Source organism: Lampris incognitus, chromosome 8 (assembly GCF_029633865.1).
Source record: "Lampris incognitus isolate fLamInc1 chromosome 8, fLamInc1.hap2, whole genome shotgun sequence".
NCBI lineage: Eukaryota > Metazoa > Chordata > Actinopteri > Lampriformes > Lampridae > Lampris > Lampris incognitus.
Genome location: NC_079218.1, coordinates 11731413 through 11743678, shown reverse-complemented (window position 1 = coordinate 11743678; position 12266 = coordinate 11731413). Strand labels below are relative to the sequence as shown.

General features: G+C 45.7%; 1 protein-coding gene across 1 annotated transcript; it reads right to left on the bottom strand.

Moving 5' to 3' along the window:
* Positions 1–1301: 1301 nt before the first annotated feature.
* On the bottom strand, positions 1302–11992 carry vps36 (vacuolar protein sorting 36 homolog). Its single transcript, XM_056284949.1, has 14 exons — positions 11863–11992; positions 10207–10275; positions 9991–10061; positions 9737–9851; positions 9529–9618; positions 9289–9375; positions 8146–8178; positions 7550–7627; positions 6348–6482; positions 6148–6213; positions 5764–5828; positions 3608–3692; positions 3301–3377; positions 1302–2058 (listed from the first exon to the last, which is right to left on the bottom strand). The coding sequence occupies exons 1-14, from the start codon at positions 11956–11958 to the stop codon at positions 1977–1979; spliced, it is 1149 nt and encodes a 382-aa protein (XP_056140924.1). The 5' UTR covers positions 11959–11992; the 3' UTR covers positions 1302–1976.
* Between the last annotated feature and the right edge of the window lie 274 nt (positions 11993–12266).

The following is a 12266-nucleotide window of genomic DNA, read 5'->3' as shown; positions in this document are numbered from 1 at the left end:
CAGCAAAGCACATGGCAGGGTAATCTAATCAGGGCCTGCAGAAAACAGGAAACCCTTCTGAAGCAATCCGGCAGCAACCCAGTACACAGCTCAGCACTATTCAAAACTGGAACAAAGAGGAATGCTAATCTGTGTTTAAATCAGACCTACATAGGGAATTAAATTAGAGATGGATTGTCCTGTGGTAGTAATTCTAGTATAGGTAGAGTCTTAGTGCCAAGCCTACTTGTACTTTTGTGTTTGAGCTCAAACCACTTTTGAAGAACAGTTTGTGCCTTAAAGTCATGAACATTATTTTGATGTTGTTGTAGTACGCCACATAGCCATGGTGGCGTGTGCCATAATGGATCGTACCTTTAAGAATGATCCATCTGACACTGTGTTCTATCTTTTCCATACAATGAGTAGAACACACGTGACATAGATCACTGGGCTGTGTATTGGCAAGAATTTGGCGATACAATTCGTATTGCGATACATATGTCACGATTCAATATATTGTGATATATCATGATGCTAGTGTGAATATTTTAGAAAACATCATAAAGAAAACATAATATTTGGAGGGCGTTCGGGTAGCGTAGTGGTCTATTCTGTTGCCTACCAACACAGGGGGGATTGCCGCTTCGAATCCCCGTGTTACCCCCGGCTTGGTCAGGCGTTCCTACAGACACAATTGGCCATGTCTGCAAGTGCGAAGCCGGATGTGGGCATGTGTCCTGGTCATTGCACTAGCACCTCTTCTGGCCAGTCGGGGCGTCTGTTGGGGGGGATACTAAGGGGAATAGCATGAGCCTCCCACGCGCTACTTCCCCCTGGCGAAACGCCTCACTGTCAGGTGAAAAGAAGCGGCTGGCGACTCCACATGTATCGGAGGAGACGTGGTAGTCTGCAGCCCTCCCTGGATCGGCAAAGGGGGTGGAGCAGCGACCGGGACGGCTCGGAAGAGTGGGGTAATTGGCCGGATACAATTGGGGAGAAAAAGGGGGAAACAAAACAAGAAAAAGAAAACATAATATTTATAAAATCACAGTAATCAGATCCATCGCTAGCATGGCATCGCCTGTTGTGGCTTTTTGCAGCCGTTACAATAATACACCTGTCACCTAGTGGTCAGAGATGGAAACCACACAATGACATGGTGCTGCTGCCGCGTCTCTGTAATCTTAAGAAACAATGGAGTGTTTTTGAAAATTAATACAATATTGTGCGCTGCTCTGCAACATGTCTGTGAAAGAAGGCATGTAGAAATAATATTTTTATCGCACAAAGAAATGACTTCAAAACTAGTTCCATCCCATTTGACTAATTTGATATTCTTTTATTTCCCTTTGAGACAAAAAAAGAACAATTTGTATTTTTCATACATGTGACCCTCTCCCCCACAATACAGAAGAGTACTGGTGGTAACCGTACCATCCTCAAGCATGAGGACACATTATTGATGAAGTGCAAAATTTGAGCGGAGTGAAAGCCATCCCATGAAGCCATTTTTTTCATGAAACCATTTACCACTTCACATACGTAAAGACATTCTGTCAGGCTGTGGAAGTAGAAAAAAAAACTTGCATGGAAAACCTGCATAATGCTGGGAAATTTTCTATGAAAAACCTCTCTGATGATGTGCACAGTCATCACGAAGTATGCTGAAGAATCTTTGGAAAGGTATCTGCATAAGAGACTTGGTAAAAGACAGAACCCAATGTCTTTAAGAGCAAGGCAGAATGCACGGGTTACACCGCTCAGACAGGACAACCACATTTCAATCAGTTAAGTTATCAAAACTGTTTCCAGGCCACTGGAAACGACATTAAGTAACTACATTATTTTGTGTAAATACAGCTGGCGTGCTGCTGCACCACTCAAGTAGATGAAAGTAGGAACTCTGCCTCAGTCCGTCAGTCCACCACATTACGTCTGTGAGTGGAGAAACATGGACGCCATGCTTGTCTCTGCCATAGTAGGTGCAAAATGGGTCAAAAGAGGTTGGGGTAGAACCTCAAACCCTCGACCGAGTCATCTCGACACAAATGACCCATTTTCTCTGCCAGCAGCAACCTTAAGAGGAGAGAGAGACCAAAAGAGAGAGATACCGTATAAGGTGTAAAATGAGCCATCAGAGAGAGAACTGGTGAAAAATTAATAGAAACTTGATGTGCTTCCTGTGGATATTAGTACTAATCATTGTAATAGTGAGCTTGAATCTTTTTTCAGCAAAGGTTTTTAATGGCTTGTGTAACCTTTTTTTGTGGATTTCTCCCCAATTGTACCGGCCAACTACCCCACTCTTTCAAGCCGTCCCAGTCGCTGCTCCACCCCTTCTGCCGATCTGGGGAGCGCTGCAGACTACCACATGCCTCCTCCGATACATGTGGAGTCGCCAGCTGCTTCTTTTCACCTGACAGTGAGGCGTTTCACCAGGGGGACGTAGTGCATGGGAGGATCACGCTATTCCTCCCAGTTCCCCCTCCCCCCTGAACAGGCGCTCTGACTGACCAGAGGAGGTGCTAGTGCCGCGACCGGGACACACACCCACATCCGGCTTCCCACCCGCAGACACGGCCAATTGTGTCTGTAGGGTTGCCCGACCAAGCCAGGGGTAACACGGGGATTCGAACCAGCGATCCCCGTGTTGGTAGGCAACGGAATAGACCGCTACGCTACCCGGATATCCATGGCTTATATAACTTTAAGGGAAACTTTAGAGTCTGGCGTCGAGGAAACAGGATTTTGACTCAGACATAAATCTTCCATCCTTATGAGAACAGAAAAACAAACGTGTGTGTGTGTAAACTCATTATAGAGCAGTGACACACATTGTGCTTGATTTCCATGACCAAAAGAAACTACTGAGTTGCCGCTGAAAAGGTGTGTTTTAACACTGCATATAATGTGAACGTTGGTCTGTATCTCAAATACTGTAAATGAGCCAGTTTACTCTCAACAACTTCAGCAAGCCATATTTTGTACTTGTTCATTTGAAGCCACTGATTGTCGAAACTGCAATTGCTCAGTATACTGTCGACGCGCTAGCTAGCTAACTGATGTGAAAGCTAGCTAGCAAAGGCACCTGTTAGCATACAGACAACCTGTTGCAGACATGTTTTTTTAAATAGTAAATCGATCTTTAACAGAGTTGATGCTGCTTTAGCCAGACTTCCATGACTTTTCCAAAATTATAATTTTCCATAACATTCCCAGTGTCGGGAAATACGTATTTTCAAATTTACTGATGTTTTGCCGATGATACTCGGGGCACATCACCTCTTCGGCAGGACACGCCTGCTACGGCATACCCACCTCTCTTTAGACAGCAGAACTGACAGACCCAGCAGTTTTGCAAACTCCTCCGCCGTCAGCGAGCCTTTGTCTGACACCTGAAGAGCAGACGGTGGAAAGACAGGGCGGGGGGGACAGACAGAGATAAAGAGGTCAAAAAAAGAAGAAAAGGGGTGACGGGTCAGAGAGATGTGGGCTGTAAGAACGTGGCCTCCGGCTTCTCTCCGGATATTTGCCCAGAGATACTTCCACGATGACCACATGTGTTTGATCTCCACGAGCATGGCCGTGCCATTGTCAGCATGGTGTTTGTGATGTTCGAGCTTACATTGTCCAGCGCTGAGGCTATCATTTCCTCTTCGCTGTGAGACTGCAGCTGGACCACCATCACGCCGCTGTCAAACACACGCAACCTGAAAGAGAGGAAGAAAGAAAAACAGAACAGAGAAATGAAGGCGGAGGCTTCCAAAGGCAAGGCAAGTTTATTTTTGTTGTACATTGCCATACACAAAGGAAATTAAATGTCCTTTACATAAAAGCCATGAAGGGCATTAAACAAGAAATACAGAATGAGGAATTTAAAAGAGAAATTAAAAGATAAGGGCATTGAGAAATAAAGTAGCATGAATAGAATAAAGATGGTCAAGTGACTAGGGGTCAAAGTGTGACTCTCAGTAGGCTGAAAGTTCAGTCAAACACAATGGTAAACTGGTAAATGGACTGTATATATACAGCCCGTTGTCAGCTGCAACAGCTACTCAAAACACTTTACAGTTGTCTCATCTCATCTCATCTCATCATCAGTCGCTTCTCCGGGGTCGGGTCGCGGTGGCAGCAAGCTAAGTAGGGCACTCCATACGTCCCCCTCCCCAGCAACGCCCTCCAGCTCCTCCTGGGGGGATTCTAAGGTGTTCCCAGGCCAGATTGGACATGTGGTCCCTCCAGCGAATTCTGGGTCTACCCCGGGGTCTCCCCCCAGGTGGACTTGGCCCAGTAAACCTCCAAAGGAAGGCGTCCAGGGGGCATCCTAATCAGATGCCTGAACCACCTCAACTTGTTCCTTTCAACGCGAAGGAGCAGCAGCTCTACTCCGAGCTCCCTCCAGATGTCCGAAATCTTAACCCCATCTCTAAGGCTGAGCCCAGACACCCTACGGAGGAAACTCATTTCAGCCGCTTGTATCCGCGATCTCACCCTTTCGGTCACCACCCAAAGCTCATGACCATAGGTGAGGGTTGGAACAAAGATTGACTGGTAAATTGAGAGCTGTGCCTTCCGGCTCAGCTCCCTCTTCACCACAACGGTCCGGTACAACGTCCACATTACTGCTGATGCTGCACCAATCTGCCTGTCAATCTCCCACTCCATCCTACCCTCACTCATGAACAAGACCCAAAGATACTTGAAATCCTTCACTTGAGGCAACAACTCATCCCCAACCCGGAGGGAGCAATCCACCATTTTCCGGTAGAGAACCATGGCCGCAGACTTGGAGATGCTGACTCTCATCCCAGCCATTTCACACTCAGCTGCAAACCACCCAGTGCACGGTGGCAGTCACCTTTACAATTAATGGCTCACATCTACCCACACACACACTCACACACCGGTGGCGGTGTCAACCATGCAAGGTAACACCCATCTAATTGGCAGCAGTTAAGGGTTAGGTGTCTTGCTCAGGGTACCCCAACATTTTTGCCAGGAGGAGCCGTGGATCGAACCGGCAACCCTCCAGCCACCAGGTGACCTGCTCTACATCTTTAGACACCGCTGCCACAGTGGACAACAGGAAAAGTTCTCAGAGTCGGGGTGAGGCCAAACACATGCAGGAGGACAGACAGACGGAGGAGACGAAAACAAGAAGACTAGCTAAACAAGTCATCTGAGAGGGATCGGGTCAACGGCTTTAAGTGGCGCTATTTGAAATGAGGTACACAAGCTATAATAGACTTGAACAGATGGGACAGTGTCTTTACTGGGGCACTGGGACACGCTGGATAGCGGAAACAAGACAATGTTTTTTTTTTTAAACGAAGAAATGACAGGAAATGACACAGCGTAAGAGGGCTGGAAAGCACGTCCAACAACAGGAAACCAGGCAGGAAGTTCCTGGCCGATCCCTCGGTTAGGCAGGCGCCTGCACTGGCTCATACACACATAACCTGGTCCACACACACACATACACACACAATGTATGTAACTATGCTGCCGCCGTCAAACACACACACACACACAATGTACGTAACTATGCTGCCACCGTCAAACACACACACACACACAATGTATGTAACTATGCTGCCACCGTCAAACACACACACAATGTATGTAACTATGCTGCCACCGTCAAACACACACACACACGTATGTAACTATGCTGCCACTGTCAAACACACACCATACACACACAGATGTATGTAATTATGCTGCCGCCATCAAACAATGTAATCAAACATGAAGACAAACACACATCAGACATGAACTCACCTTAACGGCAGCTTGAGTGACTCAAACATCTTGCATGCGTTCACCAGATCCTCTGGAGACAACAGCTAAGGGGTGGTGGTGGGGTGGGGGGTTCAGTTATTCAGAAGTACCACAACAATAGTGCAATAATGTTGATGATGTTAAATTTAACAATAACACACAAAACAGCTTGATAACTGCCCAGCCTCTGGAAGTATTGATTTGGAAAAGAACAGATGGCACAGACACTTTGTACGGACACAAACCCGACTCACAGACACTTTGTACTGACACAAACCCGACTCACAGAGGAGAGGCCAGATAAAATACACGCTACACTTCTTCAACCCTTTCTTTTCTGTGTGTGTGTGTGTGTGTGTGTGTGTCTGTGTCTGTCACACACACCTCCATCCCTCTAGCTCGGTTAACCAGGCAGTAGACTTCAGTCAGAGCCATCATGCCGCCTCGCTCCTGACGGAGAGCAAAACGGAAAAGAAAAGGAGGAAGTGATGGAGAAGAGCTCCTTATCTCTGCATATTCAAATCAACGCACACATGGAACACGGTTTCTCTGTCACATGAACACACACACACACACACGCCTACCTCCAGTGGGGCCTGTAGCATGTCTCCCAGCTGTCTCGCCAGCTGCATGTGATAGTGTGTACCAGAGCCGTGGGTTTCTCTCGTCACGGGGTTGGCAATACCCATGCTCAATAAATAGGATTTAAACCGGATCGTCTGTGAAAGTCAACAACGTCATTACTCACAAGTTAAACTCCTGGAACCCTTGTGTGTGCCCTATATGGGGTTAAGCTTATACTGCCTTAGGGTGGGCAAATAAGTCTGCAAACACGCATGAAGTGTAAGTGTCTCAGCAAGAGTCCAAGATATTCTCAATAAGTCTTGACCGGTCTCCATCCATCCATTATCCAAACCACTTATCCTGCTCTCAGGGTCGCAGGGATGCTGGAGCCTATCCCAGCAGTCATTGGGGCAGCAGGTGGGGGGAGACACCCTAGACAGGCCGCCAGTCCATCACAGGGCCGACACACACATTCACACCTAGGGACAATTTAGTACGGCCGATTCACCTGACCGGAGGGTGTACTCCAATTACCGGGGCATCCCATTGCCCTGCCTCCCTGGAACAGTCTACGCTAGGGTGCGGCAAAGGAGGCTCCGACCAACTGTCGAACCTTGCATCCAGGAGGAACAATGTGGATTCCATCCTGGCCGTGGAACAATGCACCAATTCTTTACCCTTGCGGAAGTGCTGAGGGGGGCGTGGGAGTTTGAGCAGCCGGTTTGACCAGTCTCATTTGGTCTCAGCCTAATCCAGTGTGGACTGGCCTGGATGGCAGCAAAAGGACATCATCTTGTACCCTGTCCTAGAATTAACATATACAAAGTACTAAGCTCTAGAAATGAGGAGATCCAGTTTACCATACTGAAAGGAAGAGGTCATCGAAAAACCAGGAAGCCCATTAAACATGTAGCTTTTAGTGAAAGCTCGGAGTTCATGTGGCCTAGAACACAACATAAAGCTGTTTCTGGGCTCCCAAGGTTATAATCTGGTCCAATGTGTAATGGCCCTGAGACAGCATTGATGACCACACTGGACATAATGTCAACCACACAGGAACTGTGGAATGAGACAAGCGTATATATTTGACACCTTTCCATGCATGCTGGTATACATGAGGTCGGAGAGGGCTTATATCAACAAATATACATATTGTTATGGACAGCGAATGAGCATGCTCACTGAATACTTGTATATCAGATGATGTGGATGAAGATCATACCTCATCCTCTGTGATGTCCCCCTGTTTGTCTTTTATCTTGTTAGCAATGGATCTGGACAGCTCCACCATCTCTTTGGCCTGTTGGAGAAGACACGCATTAGGATAGCCTGGATTATGACTCCCGAGCCATTGTTGTGGGAAAAAAAAATTATTTTGAGATACTTTATTGACCCCCGTAGGGAAATTACGCTCTGCATTCAACCCATCCTGGCTGTGTAGCTAGGAGCAGTGGGCAGCTGCCGTGTAGCACCTGGGGACCAACTCCAGTTCATCCTGCCATGTCTCGGTCAGGGACACAGACAGGAGTACCAACCCTAACATGCATGTCTTTTTTATGGTGGGGGAAACCGGAGCACCCAGAGAAAACCCATCAGAGACACGGGCAGAACATGTAAACGCCACACAGAGGATGACCTGGGATGACCCGGCGTTCGAACCCAGGACCTTCTTGCCGTGAGGCGACAGCGCTAACCGCTGGGCCACTGTGCTACCCATTGGCTGGCACGTTAAAAATAGGAGCCTCCCATAAAAGGCCACCGATGAATCAAGAAGTACAGGGAAAAGTGAAAATTAAATAAAGGAAGCATTCTGTTTACCTTCACCATCAGCTTACTGAGATCCTCGAAGGCCTAAAAAAAGGGAAAAAAAGGAACTGAATGAGTGATACACATCAGTCATCATAACAATCACATGACCCACAAAGCTAAAATCCAGCGAGCCTCTCCTTCCTCTAGTATACTTCACTTGTTCTGATCATTATGCAATTAAGTTTCTTCTTCTTTTTCTTTTTTTTAGCTTAGTTGGGCGTCCCTACAGATGCAAATGGCCGTGTCTGCAGGTGGGAAGCTAGGTGGGGGTATGTGTCCTGGTCACTGCACTAATGCCTCCTCTGGTCGGTCGAGGCACCTGTTGGGGGGGGGGGGACTGGGGGGAATAGTGTGATTCTCCCACACACTACGTCCCCCTGGCGAAACAGCCTCACTGTCAGGAAGTGAAAAGAAGTGGCTGGCGACGCCACAGAGGCATGTGGTAGTCTGCAGCCCTCCCCGGATCGGCAGAGGGGGTGGAGCAGCGACTGGGACAGCCACAGGCAGCAAACACCAACATCTGGTTTTTGACAGAGTAAATGTTGAAGTAACTGAAATTCTTAGCTGCAGTTTTGGCCTTGGCAGGTTATTGTATATGACTGTTACTTTATTTTGAGAACTGTATCACAATATGCCCTGTGATGGCCTGTCCAGGGTATCTCCCCGCCTGCCGCCCGGTGACTGCTGGGATAGGCTCCAGCATCCTCGCGACCCTGAGAGCAGGATAAGCGGTCCGGATAATGGATGGATGGAATGGATGGCATCACAATATTGTGAGAGATGATGACATTTTTTTTAATGTGGTAAATTTGGGCAATATATATTTAATGCTAATAAAAACAGAATAATGACATTTAATTCAGTGTCAATTAAAATCAAACTACTTTCAAAACATTTTTATACAGAAAGTGGTTATACATATACTAAGGAAAATACATTTAGCCTCACTTAATATTGTAATAAAGATATTTGACTGAAATGTGGCGCACATATAAAATGGAGCAGCACAGCATTCTGACATCAACAATAAGATCTTTCCAAAGACTAGATGGAGGAAAAAAAAGGCTAAATGTTATTGAGCTTGAAGCCGGGGATGAAGCACAGTCAAGTGTCTTGCAAATACTCATACATACAATTTTCCCTTTGCATTACCTCAGAGATGTTTTTGTCCATTTCTTTCCTCTTCTCCTCTATCTTTCTTTCAATGCCAACGATACCCACAGCACGTGTCCTTCCGGTCTGCATGACCACAAAGAGGGGGAAAAAAACCACATACACCAGTACAACTGTTGTCAAAGAAAGTTCAGTCAAACAAAGATGGATCTAACCCAATGCAGAAGAAAACAAAATCATTTGATGAAGGCGACCGTCTGCTCAACTTCAGCTCCTCACCTGAGACCCTGTTCCTGTGGGGATAGGCTGTGACACTGGAGTACTCTCCCATCTCTTCTGTGTCATCTCCTCTGTCAGCCTCCTGTAGAACTTCAAACACACGACACTGTGATGGTTTCATTTGAGCAATAAACAAAGACCTTGTCTTGTGTTTAGAGAGGGTTTAAGATTAAAAAATACATTTCCTTATACTTTTAAGTGGTGTTACCTCAATCTGCCCATGTTCTTTGAAGGACAATTTTATGTATGAGAACTTGCTCTGTTGGTAAGGACCTGGCTCCTTGTTGGCAGGTGCTGGATGCAGGTGGATGACTATCTTTGCACTAGAAGATAACAGCAATCAATAATAGTTTCCCCTTCTTGTAAAACAATATCAAAAGTATTGTAAACAAGGTTTTGAAATACAAGACAACAGTTCAAGCAAACCATTATCACAATATAAACTTGTTAACTGATATTTACCTTTTTCCTATTCCTGCTCCTTGCTCCTCAAAGAAGATGATTTGTGATAAAGGTATGGCTATGGAACATTCCTATGAATACCAAAGGAAATACACAGAGGCATTAAGAGTCAGCATAGTAAATCAAAAGCACAAATTAGTAAACACAATTACTAATTTGCACATTGTCTGAGCAGTTCAGCATGCATCATGCAACATTAGATTGCTCCTCTCTTACGTGATTCTTAAGGTCCCTCCAAATCAACTGATGAGTGCTCAGCAAGACTACTCCAGCATCCAGCTTAGCCTTGTACAATGACAGAGAAGAGGGGGAGTGTGAGGAGAATGTGACTGAGAATCTTTAACTTCCCCATTAGATCGTAGACAGACAGACAGATAGATAGATAGATAGATAGATAGATAGATAGATAGATAGATAGACTGACGTGTGGTGAAAAGGTACATTTCAGCAGACCTACTACTACTACTGCTCCTGTTAGGGGTTGCCACAGCAGATCATCCGTTTCCATCTCTTCCTGCTCACCACATCCATAAACCTCCTCTTTGGCCTTCCTCCTCTCCTCTTCCCTGGCAGCTCCATATTCAGCATCCTTCCCCCAATATACCCAGCATCTCTCCTCCACACATCTCCAAACCATCTCAATCTTGCCTCTCTTGCTTTGTCTCCAAATTGTCCAACCTGTGCTGTCCCTCTAATATACTGCACTCTCTTCTTCACCTCTCTTCCGCCCTCCCCATTACTTTGAAAAGCTGACCCCAAGTATTTAAACTCATCCACCTTCATCACCTCTAATCCTTGCATCCTCACCATTCCGCTGTCCTCCCTCCGTCTTGCTCCTACTAACTTTCATTCCTCTTCTCTCCAGTGCATACATCCACCTCTCCAGGCACTCCTCAGCCAGCACCCGACTCTTGCTACAGATCACAATGTCATCCGCGAACATTATAGTCCACAGAGACTCCTGCCTGATCTCGTCCATCAACCTGTCCACCACCAGTGCAAACAATAAAAGGCTCAGAACCGATCCTTGATGTAATCCCACCTCCACCTTGAACCCATCTATCTGTTATTCCTACCACACACCTCACCACTGTCACACTGCCCTCGTACATATCCTGCACCACTCTTACATACTTCTCTGCCACTCCTGACTTCCTCATACAATACCAAACCTCCTCTCTTGGCACCATGTCATATGCTTTCTCTAAATCCAGACACAATGTAACTTCTGGCCTTCTCTATACTCCAACATTCTCAAGCAAACATCGCATCTGTAGTGTTCTTTTGTGGCATGAAAACATACTGCTGTTCGCTAATCTTCACCTCTCCTCTTAACCTAGCTTCTATTACTCTTTCCCATATCTTCATGCTGTGACTGATCAACTCTGTAGTTACTACAGCTCTGCACATCACCCTTATTCTTGAAAATTGGTACCAGTATGCTTCTTCTCCACTCCTCAGACATCTTCTCCCTCTCCAAGACTGTGTTAAACAATCTAGTTAAAAACTCCACTGCCATCTCTCCTAAACACCTCCATGCCTCCACAGGTTTGTCATTTGGACCAACCGCCTTTTCATTCTTCATCCTCAAATCCTTCAACATTTCAGCAAGTAAACTATCTAATTTTACTTAAAAGAAAGTAAATTGGCTACTAAGGAGGGTCATATTAAACTGTTAGCTTGCCAACAAGAAAAAAAAAAGAAGAAACAATATAGAAAATAATTCTTGATGATTTACATAAGATGTTGGAAAGGAAATTAATAGTATCGTGTTCAGAGCTGGCTGACATTTCAATATTTTGACCCACTAGCATTATGCTAATGTATTGTGCAAATAAACAGTAAAACAGATTTTAGAAATAACAGCTATACCTTCTCATCTCCATCATATAACTTGACACCTCTTTGCTGAATCACTAATGTTTCGTTGATTTCTAAGAGCCCGTTCGACCACGTAAACCGGTCCATTTTCCTTGCTATAAAAGCGAGTTGCTCTTCTGCACTGCTGGGGCGATGTGTTTTGTGTTTACTTCCTGTATGGTGTCCAAATACAAGCCTGCAGGAAAATACTTTGAAATACAATATGAAAAAAAATCATAAAGCATACTCCGGTTAAAATCCTACATAAACAACTGTTATTTTATATAAATTCACGGTTACCACGGATAATGTGGAATTAAAAACTTGTGCTTTGAGTAAGATGACTTAACGGCGCAACGGCTGGGTCCTACCCCAGCAGCTGTCAATAGACGATTGCGGGCTTAAGCTGCTGGTTT